Here is a 21,130-nt window from a genome sequence, read left to right on the forward strand (position 1 = left end):
GCGCTGCAGAGAAAGACACGGGTCGCGGCATGCACCGGCGATCATGTCACCAGGTAAGCACACGGCCCTGGGGAAGGGACAGGAACCACCACCACAGCCGGGCAGCCAGAGGCCCTTGACCCACCCCCCACCCCACCTCCCCTGCAGCTTTCACCACAGGCGGAGCGCAGGCTTCGGGATGAGAGCAGGGCGGCCCCCGGGGTGGGACGCGGGGCTCCCGGGGCGGAAAAAGTGCAGCACACACAGCGGGAGGGAGGAGGGATGGGCAAGTCTTTGTGGAAACCTTCCGCTCTGGCTTTTAAGAAAAACGCGGGCGGAGACCGTGTCAGCCGGAGCCGGGCAGCCGCCAGGGACGCGCCCACGTGGGAAGCAGAGACTGAATTCCAGGTCTGCCCAAACCCGCGGTGGAAACGAGGCGGTAATCCGTTCCGAATTACTCCTCGTTCGTCTCCCTTCACGTTTTCACTTCCTCCTCTTCTTTAAGCAGAAAGATAAATGCCCAGATGCCAAACTACTCCAAGAATCGTCTGGGGAAGTCGCAGCTCCAAGCTCCCCGCCCACGTGGGGTCCAGGGGCGTCCCAAAGGCCAAGCTCACGTCCGCATCGGAGCCTCGGGCCTCAGCCCCTGCCGATGACGCGGTGGGAACTCGCTCTGCACCCCCTCACCCCAACCCCTCACCGCACCCTGAGGCTTTCACACGCGAACCTCATCGCACAGCAGGAAGGGAGTCTGGGAGAGGGAAGGCGCGGGCACAGCCGGACCCGCGTCACCTCCCCAGGACGCGCTCCTGGACAACGGCGCCCTCCAGCGTTACACACTACACATGGCCCCGGCCGCCTCCCAAACAGATTCCCTGTGCTTTCCCATGGGGGCTTCGTCTCCACAATTAGGGAGATAGAAATGACAGAGATGGAGCCCAAAATACGAAACATTCTGCTTTCTCATCATTACTAAGATATAAATTCCACCTAAGTTTAGAGGCACGAACATTAATTCAAACATTAATTCAAATATTCTCTATTAATGTTGTATGACTAAGACCTACGGGAACACCACCACATGAAGTTTTCCCTAGTAACTAACTTGTCTTTGTCCTTCCCTATAGCACCCCACTGAGATGCCTCCCTGGAGACACCCGGCCTGCCTTTCTACCTGGTCAGCCAGTGGCCAGCCCTGGCACCATTAGCTTTGGGGCAGTCACACAACACAAGTTGCAGGCAGCCACCAGCCCCAGCCCTGGGCTCCCTGGGTTTGCAGGTTCTTCCTGGGCCCTTAATAGGCAGTAAGTTGCAGAGTGTTCCCACCCGGGGGTTATGCGACAGAGGTGTTATGTCATGATACAGATGAATAATTGTAGAGATCTAATTGGGAATGAAAAAAGGTTCCAGAAGATTATCAACAACATAATTATCTCTTCAAAAAGATAAAATCAACTACAGTGAAATCAGGCATTTCCCGGGGTCTGCATGTGATAAAAGGGAAGCGTGAGCTTCGACAGAGCCTGGCTGCAGGCGGGTCGGTTTGATTTTAACTAAAGATCGTGTGGGGCAGTATTACAGAAAGTCCTTGTTAAAAATTAAAATCGAATCAAAGAGGCCCACGCATGGACCCAGGGCAAGCGGGTGCCATGAAGTGAGGGGTATGAATTACCCAGTTAGAGCCTCTGGGGTCCAAAGATTGGGGAGTTTGCTCATCCCTGAAGTAAAGCGAGTTCTCTCTTCTCAACCTCCTCTAAGAGCTTAAAGTGGTAGCTCTCCCTTCACTAGACCCACACATCTCAGCGTACTCAAACACGGGAGCTGGCTCCGCCCCCCATGGCACCCCTCTCCTGGGCTCGGGAACCCTCTGGTCTCTGAAACAGCAGGGTCATCTGTCTTCGCCCCTAAGTGCTTGGGTTATATTTTATCATCAGCAAAGCTGTACTGTATCTGTTAGTTACTAATAGATTTTAACTAAAGTATAAAATAATTCTGTGCCTCTCTCCACAGATTAGGAAAATAGGTATTATCCATTTACCAAATGATATGTGGTTTAATAAAACCTAAATACATTTTTAACGGTATCCATATGTTTTATCTACTGTTAACTTCTTTTCATTTGAGGTATGCACAAGTATTTAATTTCTGTACATTAGAATAACTATAAGCCTGAAAATACAATAGGTATCTGAAAAAATATTGCTTTTCTGAGACAAAGTTACTAAAATAATGTGTCCCCTTCAGTGACTGAAACCCCTAAGTTATTTTCCAGCCAGGCCTATGATTACACATAATTATCAACATGCCATTTCTAGGTACGTACCCCACCAAGCATGCTACATCCAAGTGCTAAAAATTTTATCCACTCGATTCTGTATTCACAAGGATCCAATTGTAAGAGAGCTCTGAATTTTTCCATTGGCAGGCACAAACTTCTCCATTTCTGTTCAAGGTCGACTAATTCCACGTATTGGTTGGGGCTACACTGTTTAGAAAACACAATATAATACAATTGACATAAGTTTAAAACCCCACAGAATCCTCTAATGCTGTGAGCATTTGCACATACACCGCGTACTCCATGCAGGGACAGGTGGCCTGCCTTCATGGCCCTGTTAGCCCTGCAGAGGGAGGGGGACGTGTGCAGTGGGAGGGGCAACGTGCAGGGAGTGGGGACACTAAGCTTGGCAACAATGTTCACAGCAATTTACTTCTTAAATAAGGGCCGTGAAGCAAATGTGACTTAGTACTGTGACTTAATAAGCAGGGCACGCCGGTGCTGGGGATGGCATCCTCTGTTATCTGAGTCTAATCCTTGGCAATCAAAACTTTTAAAATCCCACCCCATAAACATGCGAATAATTACATTTAAACTAAATTTCTTCCTTCTATTTCAAAACAAGCAGTGAAAATGGGTAACTTCTGCGACCTGCTAGTACTAATCTGTGTGACGGGCCTTCAGCAACACTAGCATGTCCTTCCCCAAGCTACCCTCTTTCCATGGTTATTCGTGTTCCCTTTTAACAGAGAGCCATGGAAAATCTAGTTTCAAAGTCAGTGCATCCGGTCCAGAAGCCCAGTACTTCAAAATGTATAAAGGGCTCTCTGTTGTATACCTGAAACTAACATTATAGTGTATGTCAACTGTAATTGAAAAGTAAAAAATTGGGGTTTTTTTCATGTATAGTGGGGACCTGTCACTTTAACAATCAAAATCATTTTTAGTAATATGACCCATTCATCTATATGCCGAGCCTCAGAGCTGGGTGATGTGCTTCCTACTAACCCGTTTTTCTAAAAGCGAGCCAGTGGGTGGAGAAGCCTCACCGAGGGCTGTCTGGCAGACCCAGGCCCAGGCTGCCTGGCGGGTTGGAAACCAGCCTCCCAGGGCAACCGTCCTTCAGATGACCACTTCAGCATGCACACAGCTTCATCAACACCTTTCAAAGGGCTTTGCCATCCCCCTGTCTAAAATGTCATGCTTTCATATCTTCAGCCTTTTTTTAGTCCAACACCTAAGCATCTTAATTTGGTATTTAAAAGAAATTATATTTCACTTTTCTACACTCTAATCATGAATAGCTATTGTGGGTTCTTTCAATTAAAGAAAGGCACTGAATACAACAAATTCCTTTTTGAATGAAATTCAAAGGTTTATTGTAGGGGAAGCGACTTGCGAGATGATGGTGGTGGTTTGTGTCAGGCCTCGGGGGCACCGGCTTTCTCGCGGGTTAAGCCGACTGGTGGCATAGCCCTTATACCTGCTTGTGCAGCACTTTGAGCATTCCTTGGGTCAGGCCAGTATCTGTTTTCTGAGTGGCCACGGGCATTTCAATTCTGTCCTTTACAGGAAGTGGATCTCCTCTTGACAACGCTGAGAAATACCTAACAACAACAACAGATATCTCTGAAGACTCATCAATACACAAAAGGCAAATTAATACTAATGACTGCGCTTTCTTAAAGGAGCTCAAAGCCCAGCAGTGATCAAGGAGGAGAGCTCTCGAGTCCGAAGGGCAGTCTATCCCGGTTCCTCCACGCGGCTCTCCTCCTTACCCTCTCTGCTGCCTCCGTGTCTCTGTCCGTGAAGCGGGGATAAGGACAGTCTGTCTCAGGGCTCCAGGGAGTACTGAGCAGACACCACACGCGCTGTTCTTATCCAGCAAACACCATGAGGGGCCCTGAAATGTGGCCAGAGGCACTGGAAGATGCAGGACACGGCATCCAAGGGCAAGATCATGGTCCAGTGTCCACTGTAACAGCTGAGGTGTGGTCTTCCCTTTTCTGGGCCTTCCTGTTTTTCTGGGGGTTGAGAGCATCCCTCTCTGCCTATTCACCTCTCAGGCACCCAGATCAGGGATGTTCTGTTGGCTCCACTGAGGATGGGCTGTGCCACTCTGCCATGTCAAAGGCCACCCTCCCTCACACTTCACTGTTCCTGCCTGGTTTGGTTTTGTTGTTGTATTTTTTAGTATTTTCCCCCTTAATTGTTCCTTTCTGGGCTCCCGATATTGCTGCTTATGTTGGGGGAAGATAGGGGCACAGAAATGTTTTGGGGCAACAAGTCAAGAGGGGGTACACACCCAGCCTCTGGCTGGTGGGAGGGGTACCAGGCAGTTTCTTCTGCAAAACTCACTCCCCTCGGGGCCAACATGCCAGAGGGGGCAGCTGCTGAGTCCTGTCACATGCAGCTCTAACAACTAACACTGAGAAAAGAAACAATACATCCAGGAAAAGGAGCTCTAGACCATCCACCAGGGCCACGGGTTGTAAGTTAAAAGATATGAGTCACTGGAAACAACTCTGAATAAGTAACAAAATATAGAAAGATATCTGATGGACTAAAACAAATTTTATAACTCATCCCATTTCTTCACCCCTCAAATTCAACTTTGCTTTCATGCTTTTAAGACAACTCCAGACACATCTTGTTTAAAGGTTAGAGGGAGAGTCAAGATGAAGGCAGCAGTTAGACCAATGTGGACATTAAGAGCAAAGTGCCAGGCTGAGGGTGGGTGCTTAGATTTGCCATATTGTTCCTAATTACAGTTTCCACTTCATGGACTTCATTCTTCATAATCTATCAAACCATCCCCAAGCCTGATAGAGCCTGTAGAACAGTGGTTCTCAACAGGGGCAATGTGGGTCCTTCCCCTTCCCAAGAAGGCACTGGCAATTTCCAGAGAAATTTTAGTTGTCACCACAAGAGGGAGACGGTGTTCCTGCCATCTAGTGGGTGCAGACCAGGATTCCGCTAAGGATCCTACACCTCATCCTCCTCATACACCACCCGAAAGTTGTCCCCTCCAAAGTGTCAAATGAGCCGAGGCTGGGGAAGCCCACTTAAATGGCAAGACCAGCTTGTGTTAGACTCTGCTAGTTCCCTGGAGGCACCTGTGAGCAAAAGCAGCCTTCTAGTACTAAACCAATTCTGTCCTCCATCATACTGAGTGATGCACAACTGCTCGGTGACATCATAAGGCACAGCCGATTAGCTGTGACATCACAGCAGACTAGCTGTGACATCACAGCAGAGTACACAGGCTGGGGGGCAAGGCTATTCCACCTTTGCCACTGGAACACCTCGTTTGAAAAGAATGCTAACCTGAAAGTCAACTTGCATCTGCCACAGCAGTTACTTCCATATGCACCCTGGTTTTCTGCTCTGTTTTTGCATTTTCTTCCTCCCGGCACAGCCCCTTTGTTCATATGCTGTGTCCTCCTCCTGAATACCCTCCACCTTGTCCTAACCCCAATCTCTGCCTACGAAATCTCTCCAAGGCCAAGTCACCTTCTGAACAACGTCCTAACAGAGTGTATTCTGGGACAGCCAGAACACATCTGAGTCCATCACACACACACTGCTTAATGAATAATGCTTGATTTTTCTCCTAAACTCTGAAATTGTTCTCGAAATGATTTGCATAGAACATTCAGAAAGTTTTCAACTTAGCCTTTTAAATTAAAGTGAAGCTTAAAATAGTTGTCTCTAAAGTGTTACAAATATAATTTAATGGTCCAAATAAAAATGATTAAGTCACAAATAAATCTAACAAGTCCTGACTATCTTTTTTTATTTTACTATCTTTTATTTAGGCTTGAATAATGGTTAAAACCAGAGGCCGTAATTTTTTTTTAAGAACCTTGAAAGGTTACTTCGGAAGCAATTGACCAAAGTGTCAGAGGCAAAGTGCCAATTAGCAAGTAGTCAGTAGCCTCATATGGGAGGTTCCGTAAGATATCTAGGCCCTCATCCTGGAACTGTGTATCATGTTTTGCATGGTAATAGGGACTTTGCCTATAATTGTGAGATGGGGAAATTATTTTGTATTATCTAGATGGGTCCTAAATGCAATCACAAGTGTCCTCAGACTAGGGAGGTAGAGGGAGACCTGAAGCTGTCATACTTCCGGCTTTAAAGATGGAGGAAGGGGCCATGAGCCAAAGAATATAAGGAATGCAGCTCTAGAAGCTGGAAAAACCAAGCAAACAGATCGATTCCCCCTTGCACCTCCAGACAGAGCAAAGCCTTGCCAACATCTTGACTTCAGCCTGGCAACACTGATGTTGGACTTTTGGCCACCAGAACTGTAAGAGAATAAATGTCTGTTGTATAAATCCATCAAATTTTATGGGATTTTGTACAGCAGTTCATAGGAAACTAATTCACTGGTTATATAGTTTAGAGGGCAGCAAAATTCGATACACCATTTGCTAAAACATTTTAGAAAAATTTATACTGATTCTTGTGGTCATAAAATTAAGCTTCTATGCCTGTTTATTGGAAAAGGGCAAAGAGCTTTCCTATAAAATCAAAAGGGTTTCTTTTAATGGTTCTAAGGTCTGTTGACTTGTAACTTTAAAATTAGGAATGTCTGTTCCTGGAAATAGGACGTTTGCCACAAGCAACTGTGAAGGCTCGTTTGCTGTGAACCACGCTGGGCAGAGTTTAGCATTCCCAGCCTTGGGCTGAGTACCCCAACATGACTTCCGGGGTCTGGGTCAGCCAGTCCCTAACCCTGGGGGGATTCCCTGAGGAGGAACACAGCCATACGATTTCTTCTTATAAAAACCAGCTTGCAAATAAAATAAAGGGACTGTGGTTATAGTTTTATAATGCAATGTAGAAACTTTATACCCAATGCACTTGCTTTCTAAGTTTTGGTCTATCTGCTTAAATACCACTCTCCATTATAGTGGGATAAGGACACATATGTAATACCTTAATAAAAAAATTAAAAAAAATACCACTCTCCAACAATGGAGTTGTTGCTATTCTGTAACAAGTGAGCGTTTTGCAGTAACTTCTGGTCCCATGGTCAATAAACCACGGTGCTTCCTCGATGGATACTTAGGTGTAGATACCACTGATGCTAACGTGAAGTCTTGCTGACACTCTGAGTGTCCTGGGCGTGGGACCCCCGCTCCAGGGCGGAGGATCCACCAGCACGCCGGGCGCTTACCCCGCGGCCCACTGCAGCACGTCGGCGGGCTGGGTGCGGATCGCTGCCTTGGTGAACTGCTTCAGGATGTCCGGCAGTTCCGGTGGGATGTGGATCTGCTGCGCGCAGAATAAGGTGTCGGGAAGCGGCATCGCTCTCCCAAGACCAGGATCTGGCTGGGACGATCTAGGTGTGCTGCGGGGAAGTAAGGGCGGAGGGTCAGCCTGGGGCCGCCCGCCCTCCCCTAGGTTTGGGACAGGGCCGGCGGGCGGGACCGAGGTCCGGCAGCCGGGTCTGGGCCGGGTCCTGGGTTTGGGATCCGGCCAAGAGCTGGTTTTCCCGGGAGTTCGGGCGGCCTGCGGGAGCTCTTACCCGCTCGTCTTCGGCCTCCTCGGAAATTGAGGACCAAGCGTCCCCTCTAGCGGCCCAAGCACAGCTGCTCAGAAGCGCTGACCGGTGCTATTGTTTCGCAACGGTATCCAGGCAACCGGCACGCGCGCGGGGACGGACCCCGCCCCCTAGCGCCGCGCACGCGCACACGCCTCGAGCCGAGGGTGGGTTGTCCCAAGGGCAATGCGCGTGCGCAGTCTGACTTTGGCGCCCCCGTCTCCTAACCTTTACCACTAACCTAGTTTAGAGAGAGCTGACCGTTTCACTTAGAAAAGGGGCGTTTGATCGCTTTCCCACTGCCGACGGTGAAAGGGGAATTCACAAAGGCCGCCACCCCTTCTCCTTGCTCTGGCCACGTGAAGCTTAGGGCCGGGGTGACTGGTGTCCTCCGACGTTGGAAACGGTTCAAGTCGCGAAGGCTGATCCGTCAGTGCTGGCACACGTGCCCCCGTCTCCATCAATTTCCTGGTGCATCCAAGCGGTTCCCCCTTAGCGAACTCATTCTTCAGATCCCAGTGTAAAAGCTACTTAGAGTTTAGACGGGCGAAGTTTCAGTTTAACTGGTTTCTTAAGTTAGGGTGGTTGAGCCAATCTGAGTGTAAGAGAAAATAAGCCACTTCTGACACAATAGCTTTGGGTGGACGAGTAAAAGAAACGTCCATTCTGGTGGGTGCTGGCCAGGGCAGCATTCGAGGGGTGAGCCCTGGTTTAGTGGTATCCTGGCTGGTGGCTGCAGCGGCCCCTAGCACCCATGCTGAATTAAAGAGCCCTGAGACCCCCCTCCACACAGAAGGCTCACCTCTAGAGAGGACTATGGAGAACTAGAACGAGCTATGTCCAGGTGAGTCAGGGACAGGTCCTCCTTCCCGCCCTGAAGATGCAAAGCCCCAACCTTGACTCCTCTACACACACGTTTTCAAATGAACAGCATTAGCAAAAACTGAAAATAGTCACGAATGCTGATGACATGGGAAATCAAGAAATCGCATACACTGATGAAAGAGGAGTGTTAATTAGTACGTTTTGGGGGCAATTTGGCACTTTAAAATGTTGATGACTTAGCAATCTTACTTTGAGAAATTTACCCTACAGATATTCTAGCCTAAGTATGTAAGGTAATACGGACAAAAATGTTTACTACAGCATATAATGGGGTAACTAGTTCAGAAAAGTTAAATCGTAGTCTTACCCACAAGATAGAATACAATGCAGCCAGAATTTTTAAACGGGTGGCTGACATAAAAAGGTGTTTGTGAAACAAAGTGAAAGGAAGTAGCACCCTGTAGAGCAGGCTGGGGCGCATGTCACCTGCACTGTGATGGAGGGGTCTGGCCTACCCTGACGTGGTTACCTCTGGAGAAGGGCACAGGGCTCTCAGGTTTCATTTTAACCATATATACATTATTTTGATTCTGACTTATTTACTTCCTCAACAATACTGAATGCTAACTATGTCCCAAGGACTGTTGTGGAACACAGTTGTAATCCCCAAATAGTTATTTTTCAAAATCTCTGGAGCTTACATCCACGTGAGGAAAAACAACAAGATAGGTAAACCTGATAGTAGGTTAATAAATATGAAAAGAGAAAAAATACAGAAGAGACAGGAACGCCCCAGTAGCTGCAATTTTAGATAAGCCTCACTGAAGAAATGAGGATAGGGAGAGCCTGGACAAAGAACAGTAAAGTACGGCAAACAGGAAGTGCAAAGGCCCTGGGGTTTGGCCTGTTCTAGAAAAAAAGGCTGGGGCAATAAACACAGGGTGTGATGGGTCAGGGAGGGTGTGGACTTGTGAAAAGTTCTGTTCTGGTTGATTCTATCTTTTCAGTGAAATAAGAATACAAATCAGCAGCCAAAAATGAGAAAATACCTTTTTTCCATTTAAAGGAGAAAAGGTATGAAATGGTCCACTAGAGAGCCAATATTAACATAGTATTACTTTTTGAAATAAATTGCACAGATTTGAAGTGTGCAATTTGATACATTTTGACATATGTAGACATGTCAGACCAGAACCCCTTCAAGACAGTGAACACATCACCCCGGTTTCTTCATGCCCCTTTAAAATCCAAGTCCCTCCTCACCACCCACACTGATCTGCCTTCCTATAGATAGGTTTCTATGGATTTTCTGGACTTTTATATAAACAAAAGCATACATTTTTGGTCTACTTTCACTTAGCATATTTTGAGATTTGTACATGTTGTGTATATCAATAGTTAATTGCTTTTCATTGTATTGATAATTTACCCATTCACTTGCTGATGGACATATGGATTGTTTCCAGCTTCGGGCTATTACAAATAAAAGTACTATAAACACTCATGTGCAATTCTTCATATGGATTTTTCTCGGCAAATAATTAGGAGTGGTGAGTACATATTTTAATCTATTAAGAAATGCCCAACCCTTTTCCCCAGTAGTTGCACCATTTTACTTTCCCTCCAGCAGAGTATGGGAGTACCAGTTTCTCTACATCCTCACCAACCCATGATACCATCAGTGTTTTTAATTTTAGCCTTTCTAATAGATATGTGGTGGGATCACATTGTGGTTTTACTGTACATTTTCCAAATGACTAATGATGTTAAACAGGTTTGCATGTGTTTATTTGCCGTCTGTATACCACCTTTAGTCTTTTTTTAAAAATATATTTTATTGATTTTTTTACAGAGAGGAAGGGAGAGGGACAGAGAGTTAGAAACATCGATGAGAGAGGAACATGGATCAGCTGCCTCCTGCACACTCCCCACTGCGGATGTGCCCGCAACCAAGGTACATGCCCTTGACCGGAATCGAACCTGGGACCCTTGAGTCCGCAGGCTGATACTCTATCCACTGAGCCAAATCAGTCAGGGCAAGTCTTTTTAAATATTTGCCCATGTTTAAGTCAACAAGTAGGTTTTCTTACTACAGTATTTTGAGACTTATGTGAATGCATGTATTTTATTTAAACCTTTTTTTAAATATATTTTCATTGGTTTCAGATAAGGAGAGGGAGAAACATCAATGATGAGAATCATTTATCAGCTGCCTCCTGCACGCCCCCAACTGGGGATCGAGCCTGAAACCCAGGCATGTGCTCTTGACCAGAATCGAACCTGGGACCATTAGGTACACAGGCCAACACTGTGTCCACTAAGCCAAACCAGCTAGGGCTGAATGCATGTACTTTATCACAAACGTTTGGCAAACTTTTTCTGCCACTCCATGGCTTGTCTTTTCGTTCTCTAAACAGTATACTTCAAAGGGCAGGTGTTTTCCATTTTGATCAAGTCCAAGTCATCAAATTTTTCTTCTATGGGTTGTGCTTTAGGGGTTGTGTCCAAATCTGTGATTAACCGCAGGCTAAACATTTTTCCTTTGCTTTCTTCTAGAAGTTATAGTTCGGAGTTTTATACTTAGGGCTATAATTTATTTTGAGTTAACTTTTACGTATGTTGAGATATAGATCCATTTTTAATTTTTCATCTGGATGTCCAATTATTCCAGCACTATTTGTTCAACTTTTGTACCTTTGACAAAAACCAGCTGTCCATATACATGTGGGTTTATTTCTAGATTGACTGACTATTCTGCTCCATCAGACCAATGGATTCGTGCAGCCAGCAGAAGGGGTTCATCCATTTGGGCAAAAAAACAAATCAATGGGCTTCCTGGCATAAGCCTTTTTGTCCTACAGAAGCTACTAAGCAAGCAAGCAGCAGAAAAACACAACACTGTTACCTGTGCAAAATAAAATTTCAGGAAGATGATTAGATAATGTAAGGATTACCAAAAGGGACCTCCGCCAGTTTACTGGCTCTTGATATATGGATGGTTTTAGTGAAGTGTGGGACTGAGTGGAAGTAAACTGCAGGAGGTTGACAGGAATTGTGAGGGTGTGGGGGAAGGGTGCCTATATAGACCAAATAGTAACTAAGGACATACCTAGGTCATCACAGACTCTGCCCAGGGAGATCCTGTATCTGTTCCTTGTGGCAATCTTATGCATATCTCTAATAGAATCTTTTGCTCATTTTTCTGTTCTTTCCCACTCTAACTGGACTTCTTGAAGGCAGACCCTATGCCTCATTCAACTATAGTACTGAGTACAGTGCAAGGAAACAAAACAGACACCAGAAATACCAGAAATGCGTATGTGGGGGCTGGGGCTAGAAGGGAGGTTACCTTCCCAGATCCTTAATCCACTTGTGGTATTGGTTCTATGTTTGCAACAAGAAGAGCTGCAAACTGCAGGATGATCCTTTGCTGTAAAAATTCAACCTCACAGATTAAAGATGCTCTATGGTTCAAACTGCACTTCACCCCCACCACTACATTTAAAATAAAAATGCACTTGATTAAAAAAATCATAGGAGGGTAAATGGTGGTAGACGGAGACTTAACTTGGGGTGAACACACAATAGTGTACAAATTATGTGCTATACAGAATTGTGCACCTGAAACCTGTATAATTTTGTTAGCCAGTGTCACTCCCAATAAATTTAATAAAAAGGAAAAAAAATCATGGAACAAAACCCAACCTAGAAACAAAGAAAAATTAGAAACAAAAAGATCTCTTCATACAGCACAGTTAGGAGGAAAAAACACCTCATGGAATCCTTTCCTTTTTCTCTGAGACTTACGGTCAATTACATAAAATGGGTTTGATTGGCTTTACTCTATCCAAGTAGCTACCTAAAATAGGCAACCTGGTGAAGCTCTGATGTTCAGACCTTATAGTTGAGGCAAAGAGGTGGGTGGCACAGATGAGGGCCTTCCTCCACTCTTCCCAATGAAGATAGTCTATTACAGTGAGGGAGAGAGGAGAGGAGGGATGCGTCCTCTGCCACTATCATGTTGAATTTATACTTAGAACAGAGGGGTTATCATCACATGTAACTTGAATTATTTTACTTTCATAATTATGTTAAATCTATCTGGATTATCAACTTATGCTAATAATACACAGTTCTGTAACTCTCAAGCAATCTTGCAACAAAGCAAAAACCAACAAGGAAAAAAAAAAACTCAACTACAACTAACGTTCACTTTATTCAATCTTGTTCTCTCAACTCAGAAGACAACAAATGACCACATAAAAAAGGGGAACATTTCAGAATATATACATAAAATTGGTCTGGGTATCTAAGATGTTTGCTTTAATAGAAAATTGGTATCCCAAATAACAGTATTCTACTTAGCTTCTATAGTAGTCATGCCCAGGCTTTATGGTCACTACGTATTCATTGAAGGTACTATATTACTTCCATGACTAAAAAATGAGGCACTCATAAGACAGAAAGAAATGAAAAGATATATACTGTCTATCTTCATGCTGTATTAATGGTTTTATCTGAAAGTAGCCCTTGCTCATCCTGGCTGTTAAAAAAAAAGATATAGGGTAGTAAATGGGGTGAAGGGAAAACATCTGCTTGAGGGAGCAAATTAAGTAAAAAGATCCAAGAAGCTCCAGCAAGTCAGAAAATCTCCACAAATGAGGCTTTTTAATAATACTTTAGTGGTAAGGCATTTCACTTTTGTCTTTTTTTAATTGTGACTCATTAGATACCATTCTAAAGAAGTATTTTAAACACAATCATTTAATTTTATAATGTAAAAAACTTATCACAGTAAATAGAAAGCTTAAAATAATCCTGAACATGAGAATAAGAAGCTAACTTGTGATGTTTGTGCCAGTGTTCTATAGAGTGTGTGTGTGTGTTTCTGTGTGTAAACGCAATACCATGTAGAAATGTCCAGTGTGTGTGTGTGTGTGTGTGTGTAAACGCAATACCATGTAGAAATGTCCAGTGTGTGTGTGTATGTGTGTGTGTGTAAACGCAATACCATGTGGAAATGTCCAGTGTGTGTGTGTGTGTGTGTGTGTGTGTGTAAACGCAATACCATGTAGAAATGTCCAGTGCTGCTTTGCATTGTTTTAAAAAGTCATCAATTCATCCTAAATTCAAGAATTAGACTTTAATGATAGCATTTTGCCAATACAGATATTACATATCTAAGATCAAATCATTTGAGAAAAATTTAATTTCTATTACTTGAATACGGGAAAGGAAAAAAAAAAACCAAGTCAAGAATCCATAGTAGTAACAGTTATATTAAATGTTGAAATAAAAACTACTTTTGTTTACATCTGGAATTGAGATGTCTAATCTCTACTGTTTCTCCAAAAAACTAACAGGAAAAGATCACCTAAAAACATTTAATTTTAAAGCTTGCCATACACAAACTTCACATTGGCATTTTTTTTTCAGTTTGCATCTCAACTTTTAGTACTTAGTATTAAGTTTAAAAATCAAACATAATTTGCTAATAATGAACAACTGCACACCTGATACTAATGGCCATTTGATAACCCGTCATGTAAAACTAACCCTAAATGTTGATTTGTCTTCAATTTATAAATAGTAAAAGTAAAGCAAAAAAGTTTTCTCTCCTAATTAACTTCCTTAAAGACTATTTAAACCCAATGTAAAATGAAGTAAAACTACACTATTATTAAAAATAAATTCTACGTGAAGAAGGGCAGCAATACTAGCACTTTCTGAACTAGTTATTTTAAATATTTCTAAGACAACTGGCTAATAAAATCTTGATGCTACCCATGTAAATAGTAATCAGCAGATGCTTTCCTTAGGAAAGTATTCATCTTTTTGAAAACAGGACAAAGCACAACTGGAAAATTGGGGGAAATCATTACATAGGACAAGATAAAGTTATTGCAAGTGAAATGGAGGGCAACTTTTTGGCCATTCATATATATATATATATTTTATAAAGTATCTGATAAGATTCATTTAAAAATGTTGTAGAATAACAATGTTTAATCTTTTGTGGTATCTGCCTATATCTTCCTGGTAAAACAGGTAAATATGTTCCAATGACTTTATGTCAATATCTACAAAGTCTCTGAAAATTTCAAAAGAAACCTAAATTAATATAATCAAGTTATATGCCAAATTTGATAGTTTCTCCATTTGTATGGACATATACCATGACAGGTGGCAATATGTTTTAAAATGCTCATTTTTAAAGTAGAACTAAATTTCTAAGTGAAGGCAGGGCTCACAAAGACCTTATTTTAAATACAAGAGAAAAGCCTACTGCAAAGTTCTAGAAAGTATAACACTGAATCCTAAGGCAAGCTTTTTAAAATATATATACTGATGTTTTAAAATGTAGAGTTAAGTAGTTGCTTACCACTTTGGGAAAAATTGTTGAATTATAAAACCAGAACATTTGCTTTTTATCTTGGTAGCTTATGTTTGGCTGACTTTCATATTTAAAAAATCTTCAGATTTGAGTATGGGCTTTAATACTATATGGAAATTCTTGTATGGTTTCTGAAGACCTATGCTGTTCATTTTCTCTGAGAACTTTTAGGTTATCATTGAAAAACAAACACTACCCTTACATTAAACCATGACCATTAAATACTTGGATCATGTGCCTAACTTTTATTTCTCTAAACTTCTACTTGCAGCTTTGGCTATAAGGGAAAAAAAACCAAGTTTATGTGTTCAGTACTCTGAGATTTTACAGCACATTTCCAATGAGATACAGTCTACACTCCATTAAACTGCCAACTCAGCCAGGTTCCTTCTGGACAAATAAAATCAATTTGATTTTGTTTGTAGTTTTATTCTGTAAATAAAAAATTTTAGAAACCTTGGGATTTTTATTCAAGGAAAACAAGGAGAAATGTACTCCCTAATCCTCACCCAATGATGTACTAACCAGCAGGACTATGTTCTAACCAGTCTTTTCTAATGCTGCCAATCTCAGACCACAAACCATGTCTACATTTAAGGAACACCTCAGTCTGTCCCCACTCCAGTAAGATGCAGTGTCATAGGTGACAATATACTGTAAGACTTATGATCTTGCACGACTTTTGGCTACTGCTGCCAAAACAGAAAAAGAGATAGCTCTGTGGGAAAAGGAGGATGAGGAGACTAATGAAAATCTTCTTTTGGACTTTTTCCCCCTCTAAGTATAGGCATGCCCCTAACAAGCACAAAAACCCAACTCCCAATGCTAATCACTAGGAATATTAAATTATCAAAATTAAAAATAATTTCCTCAACTAGCACAAGATACTATACAATATTACAAACACAGACACATGAAAAAAAAATCAGGCAGTAGAAAATGTACAACAGCTTTGGTGTTATACAAAATAACTTCCAAAAACGATTGACAGTGAAGCACAAAGTTCGTATTTTCTTACCACAGAAACTCCACTGCTGATTTCTGTTTCCTTTTACGTTCTTGGTAAGGTTTCAACAGCCATGACAGACAGAATGTACAGTTCACTTCATAAAAACTGCTAGGAACACCATGACATTGTGCTCCAGAGACGTCATTAGTCTCACTTCTGCACTGTGGCTCTGTGGCACGTTTCCTGTCAAGATCACAGCAGGTCCAAAATAAAGTGACAACTAGATTTAATAAATTAATATACATTTGTTTAAAGATGTACAATGCACATTCTGTTTAATCCAAGGTTTTAGGGTATCCAGGAACTTCTATTTACACATGTACAGATCTCAGACAGCAGTGATGTCAGAAGATGCAGGAAGGCAGCAACTTAACCTGCTGCTCTCTCCAAATGCTGAGAACACAAGTCAAATATATTTAACTTAAAAAAAAATGCTGAGAGATCACTGGAGAAAATCTCCAAAGAGAGAAGTCCACAGAAAAGGACACGTAAAGGCAAGGGGAAGGTCAAGGTAGTTGAGACAACCACTTTATTCTTGGGACGACTGTGGAGGTGGCGAAGATGTGCCTTGTTTGCCAGATTTCCGTTCATAGTTCACAAGGCGTTGGCCCACAAGGTACCTAGGATGTAAAAACAGGGTATTTACTCTCTTATATGATCTCACATATTGAAACACACTTCCAAAAAGCAGTCAGTGATTCATTTCTAAAAATGCAAAATCAGATCACTTCACTCCTACTTTCATGGTTAGGTAGGTAGAAGGGAAGTCTAGAATGAACACCTGCCCAAGGCACAAAGGCAGGCACTTAATAGTGAGGGGCAGAAGAACTCCCCATAGGTCTTCCTAGAGCAAAGGCCTGAGCGGCACAAGTCAGAGTCCTTAGTGTGGACAACGGGGCACGTGCCCCAGTCCGTAGGTTAGGGCTTCTCATGAACTCATACACTCAGACGCCCGAGGAGGGTAAGGCTGAGGAAACTCATGCAGAGGATTTATCTGTATGGATCGTATTTTATGAAGCAGTTTAGTGGGCAGATCTGAAGAAACAGATTGGAAATACAATAGTCAGAAAGCTGGGTAGGGAGGACTTAGCCTAACCTTTTTAGTAGGACCTGAACAGCTCTAGTTCTAGAGAACAGGAGATATCAAAGGACAATGATTTCAATGATATCAAATGGGAGATGATAGAAAAGTGAACAGGTATGCGAGTGACAGAAAGTAGGGGAGTATGGTCCAAGGGCAGAATATGAAGTTCTGCTAACTCATATGACATGTTGACAGGGAGGTTATGGCCAAGAGCGCAGGACGGCAGAGACAGAAGTAACCGTGATTAAACTGACAAGGCTGGAGGTCCTCCACCAGAACAATGCATGCCATAACATCAGCAGGGGTTGCTAAAAAGCAGCAGTGATGTGCCTCACTAAACATGAGGGAATGACTGTGAGCTTGACCCCTGGAAGCCAGTGAGTGACAAAACTGAAAGTAAACAAGCTATAGGGGCGGGGTACAAGTACCATACCATTTGGAAGCACTGATGGCAGATCAAGGAGTGCCAGTAAGACCTTGCCAAAACAAGTGAAGTGAGAAAGCAGACTCTCATCACTGAAACCTCCTCCTGCTTCTTTCATGTTTGATAGACGTTGTACTCTGACCACCTAAAAATGCACTTGTGTTTTCTACTGTCATAAAGGCTTTGGAGAAGCCTTGAACACTCTAAATTTTAAAAATAATACTCAGGAGTCCTCAGAGTAATAAATAAGGTGAGCATATAATTTGCTGTCCAAACCAAGGGTTCTATTAACGATGACACGAAAGCAGCATGTGTAAACTGGGACTCTCCCAGGCAAACCAGGACGGAAAGCTATAAACTCATTTTTTTTGCTAGACAACACTGAAGCAGAGCAAGACTCAGCCCTCCGTGAGGACATGGAAGGTCAAATGGCTGCTAACCTTGGCTGTTCTCAATCTCTCAGTGAGGTAAGGTCACAGAGTTTTCTCGAAACAGAGGGCTCGACACATTTGCAGTAACCTTGCAGCCTCTCTCAGCAGTGGTCAGAGTAACCTAATGGCCCTTGATTGCAAGAAAGGCTTAGGCGGGTACTGCAAATTCTTAACGTAGATTTCTTCTTCTCTCAAACTCTTTTGTATCTTGTCAAATCAAAGCAATTGAAAACTCTGTGAAATGAGTATTAAAAAAATAATCTTCCTCAAACCATTTTCTCCCAGTCTTTTCATTCTTCATGTACATCAGCAATTTTCAACCTTTTTCATCTCATAGCACACATAAATTACTAAAATTCTGTGGCACACCAAAAAAATATATAACTTTTGCCGATTTGACAGAATAATAGGTTTTTTATTCATTCACACCAAACAGTTATTATTGTGTTGGTTGTTGTCATTTTTTTATTTGACAATCTAAGAAAAAAGAGGTCAGTGCCCCTGAATAGTCAGGTATTATATGTTTTAAAAATTCCTGCAGTACACCAGTTGAAAATCACTGATCTACATAAATGACAACTCCAAATTGCCAGTTGCTCAGTACAACAGTTTTTGATAATGCTATTTCATACCCTCATCCAATCTGTTACCAAATTCTATTAATTCTACCTCAAAATACATCCAGAATGTGAGCAATTTTCCCTTTTTGATTCATCACATTAGGCACAAACATTAACAAGTGATAAACCTTAATATGAGTGGCTAAATGTCTGGAAGTCTAGACTTACTTGTCATTTTTAATATGTTCATAAAGGCGCTTAAACTGGCGGACCTGGAATGACAAGATCCCCATCAATACCACGACCATCAGTAAGAATGGATAAATCCGCCGGTGGACCAAGTTTTGCATTTCCGCAGTAACACCTGTAAAACCAAAAAAGGAGAACTCTTAGTGTATATGGAATGGCAGTGAAATAGAAATATGTCCTTTCACAAAGAAGAGGGGACTGGTCACATATAAAATGAAGTGAGTCAACAAGTGAGGTCAAACTGGAGCACCAGGAGGAGCCTTTGAAGTAAGCCTAGGAGCTAGATTATGTTCTAAAGGCCACAGAGGGACCAAAGAAAGGATGTTCATTAAAGAGAAACAATGAGATTCATTCTTTTGAAAGTCACTGTGGCCGCAGTGTAGACAATGAATTACTTGTCAAAGCAGGGAAACTAGACAGGAGGCTGTTGATGTTAAGGTGAGAGATGATGTGCAGCTCAAGGAGCCATGGGTAAGAGTGCCAGAAAGGAGAGAATGGGTTTCAGATGTTGGGTCAGTGGGACTTGAAGACCATTTGAGTACGGAGAGCAGAGAGCCTCAGGTAACGTGAATGCCCTTCAAGGTTTCTGACTCATGCAACTTGATGGATGATGACACTAGTCAGTATGAGTAAATTCATAAGAAAAGATTTCAAGAGGGAAACTTTGTGCTTATAATTTTGAGCATATGCTGGGTTTAAGGTCCTGTGGAGTTCTTCAGTACAAAACTGATCATTTCTAGTTGATGAATTGTTACAAATTAGCATCTCCTCTTGGGTTTTCCTTTTATGTTAAAGAACTTTTTAAAAATTAATTACAACATGTCCTTAATTTTATAAGTCTGTGATCACAGCACTTCTAGTTAGAAGACAACTTGAAGGAAATCTGTTCCTACCTATTTTGGGAAGAGTGTAAATGTCAATACTTTCTCACCTGCCTAGCGAAAAACAAAACTGTACCAAAGGCTTTATGATCCTCTTAATCTTGCTCTGAGTAGTCAAATTAATAACAATGGTTTCTTGAAATCATTGTTTTATAGCTGGGTTTATATTTACAAATAAAGCATTTGGGGCCAGCCAACCTATGATACCATGTGACAATAATGTAACAATGTCAATAAAGGTGTTCTCTCACTGAGCCCGCGTGGCTCAGTGGTCGAGAGTTCAAATTTCTGGTCGGGGCCATATTCCCAGGTCTCGGACTCAATCCCCAGTAGGGGGCATGCAGGAGGCAGCCAATCAATGATTCTCTCTCATCATTGATGTTTCTACTCTCTCTCCCTCTCCCTTCCTCTCTGAAATCAATACAAATATATTTAAAATAAAATAAAATAAAGGTGCTCTCAAGTTCCCTAGCCAGCATTACTCACCTAGTAAAGGAACAACGCCAGATGCAATGACATAAGGTACACACAGGGACAGCAAGAGCACAGAAATCACAGGCGCTGCCAGTTTACGAATGATATAGTGAAGATCAATGTTTCGGATGCCATTTGCATAAACCTGAATATGGGGGGAAATATGAGAATGAGAAGGCAAAACCATTCCTCCAAATTTAGAGTAATCTCTACTGAATCCATGCTGCAGGGAGTTGAATCTACAAGCCCCAAAGAATTCAAACTGATTATTTTTCCAAAGTCAAGGCAAATTCTGGGACACAAACGTAAGTGTGGTACCCACAAGTTTTTAAAGAAATGCATTTACCTCCTTATACTTTGCAATGAACTCTGCTAAGATACGAAATAATAAGACACTAATCTAGAATGATAACTACGTTAGCTTTGATTTGGACAATACCAGGTGGCATCCAATAATATTAGTTTAAGACCGTATTAACTTAAAGTAACTCCATAAGTCATCTGTTACCATTTAAGATTGCATTTATTTTATCTGAATACTAGAGGCCTGCTGCACGAATTCATGCATGGGTGGGGTCCCTCAGCCTGGCCCGACCGGGAGGGGAGGGGGGAAGTTGGCCGGCCATGGGAGGTTGGCTTTGGGAGCACCCTGACCACCAGGGGGCAGCTCCTACATTGAGCTTCTGGCCCCTGGTGGTCAGTGCACATCATAGTGACCGGTTGTTTGCCTGACTGGTCATAATGTTCGCTTAGGCTTTTATTTATTTATTTATATATAAATATTTATATGTAGATAGATATATATCTCCTATCTAATAAAAGACAAAAAGGGTAATTAACCGTACCTCTGCTACACTTCCCATTGGCTAATCAGGGCGATATGCAAATTAACTGCCAACAAAGATGGCGGCCAGCAGCCACACAGCTGAAGCGAACAGGAGGCTTGCTTGCCTCAGTGATGGAGGAAGCCAAGGTTCCCCACCTGCTGCGG

At 42.6% G+C, this 21,130-nt stretch overlaps 2 protein-coding genes across 7 annotated transcripts in view; both read right to left on the bottom strand.

Moving 5' to 3' along the window:
* The window catches only part of ROPN1L (rhophilin associated tail protein 1-like), a 22,066-nt gene extending 5,765 nt beyond the window's left edge, over window positions 1-16,301 (bottom strand). For 3 of the 6 annotated variants that reach the window (XR_001514873.1, XM_015567647.1, XM_015567648.1), the window contains exons 1-4: window positions 16,046-16,301; window positions 7,443-7,616; window positions 3,741-3,864; window positions 2,303-2,464 (exon numbers count right to left, since the gene is read on the bottom strand). Coding sequence is in view for 5 of the 6 variants with exons in the window: in XM_015567647.1 (XP_015423133.1) it covers window positions 2,303-2,464; window positions 3,741-3,864; window positions 7,443-7,616; window positions 16,046-16,281 (696 nt within the window). In the remaining variant the exon portion in view is untranslated. Of the gene's footprint in view, window positions 1-2,302; window positions 2,465-3,740; window positions 3,865-7,442; window positions 7,617-7,793; window positions 7,927-11,982; window positions 12,050-16,045 lie in introns of those variants that run through there. The other 3 variants (XM_015567652.1, XM_015567651.1, XM_015567650.1) reach the window with 3 other exon arrangements.
* Window positions 12,831-21,130, bottom strand: part of MARCH6 (membrane associated ring-CH-type finger 6) — a 54,386-nt gene continuing 46,086 nt past the window's right edge. Inside the window, exons 24-26 of the mRNA XM_015567636.1 lie at window positions 20,152-20,284; window positions 18,764-18,899; window positions 12,831-16,656 (exon numbers count right to left, since the gene is read on the bottom strand). Coding sequence (XP_015423122.1) covers window positions 16,566-16,656; window positions 18,764-18,899; window positions 20,152-20,284 — 360 coding nt within the window. The 3' untranslated portion in view covers window positions 12,831-16,565. The remainder of the gene's footprint in view (window positions 16,657-18,763; window positions 18,900-20,151; window positions 20,285-21,130) is intronic.

The sequence above is a fragment of the Myotis davidii genome, unplaced genomic scaffold (genome assembly GCF_000327345.1).
Source record: "Myotis davidii unplaced genomic scaffold, ASM32734v1 scaffold143, whole genome shotgun sequence".
In the NCBI taxonomy this organism is placed as follows: domain Eukaryota; kingdom Metazoa; phylum Chordata; class Mammalia; order Chiroptera; family Vespertilionidae; genus Myotis; species Myotis davidii.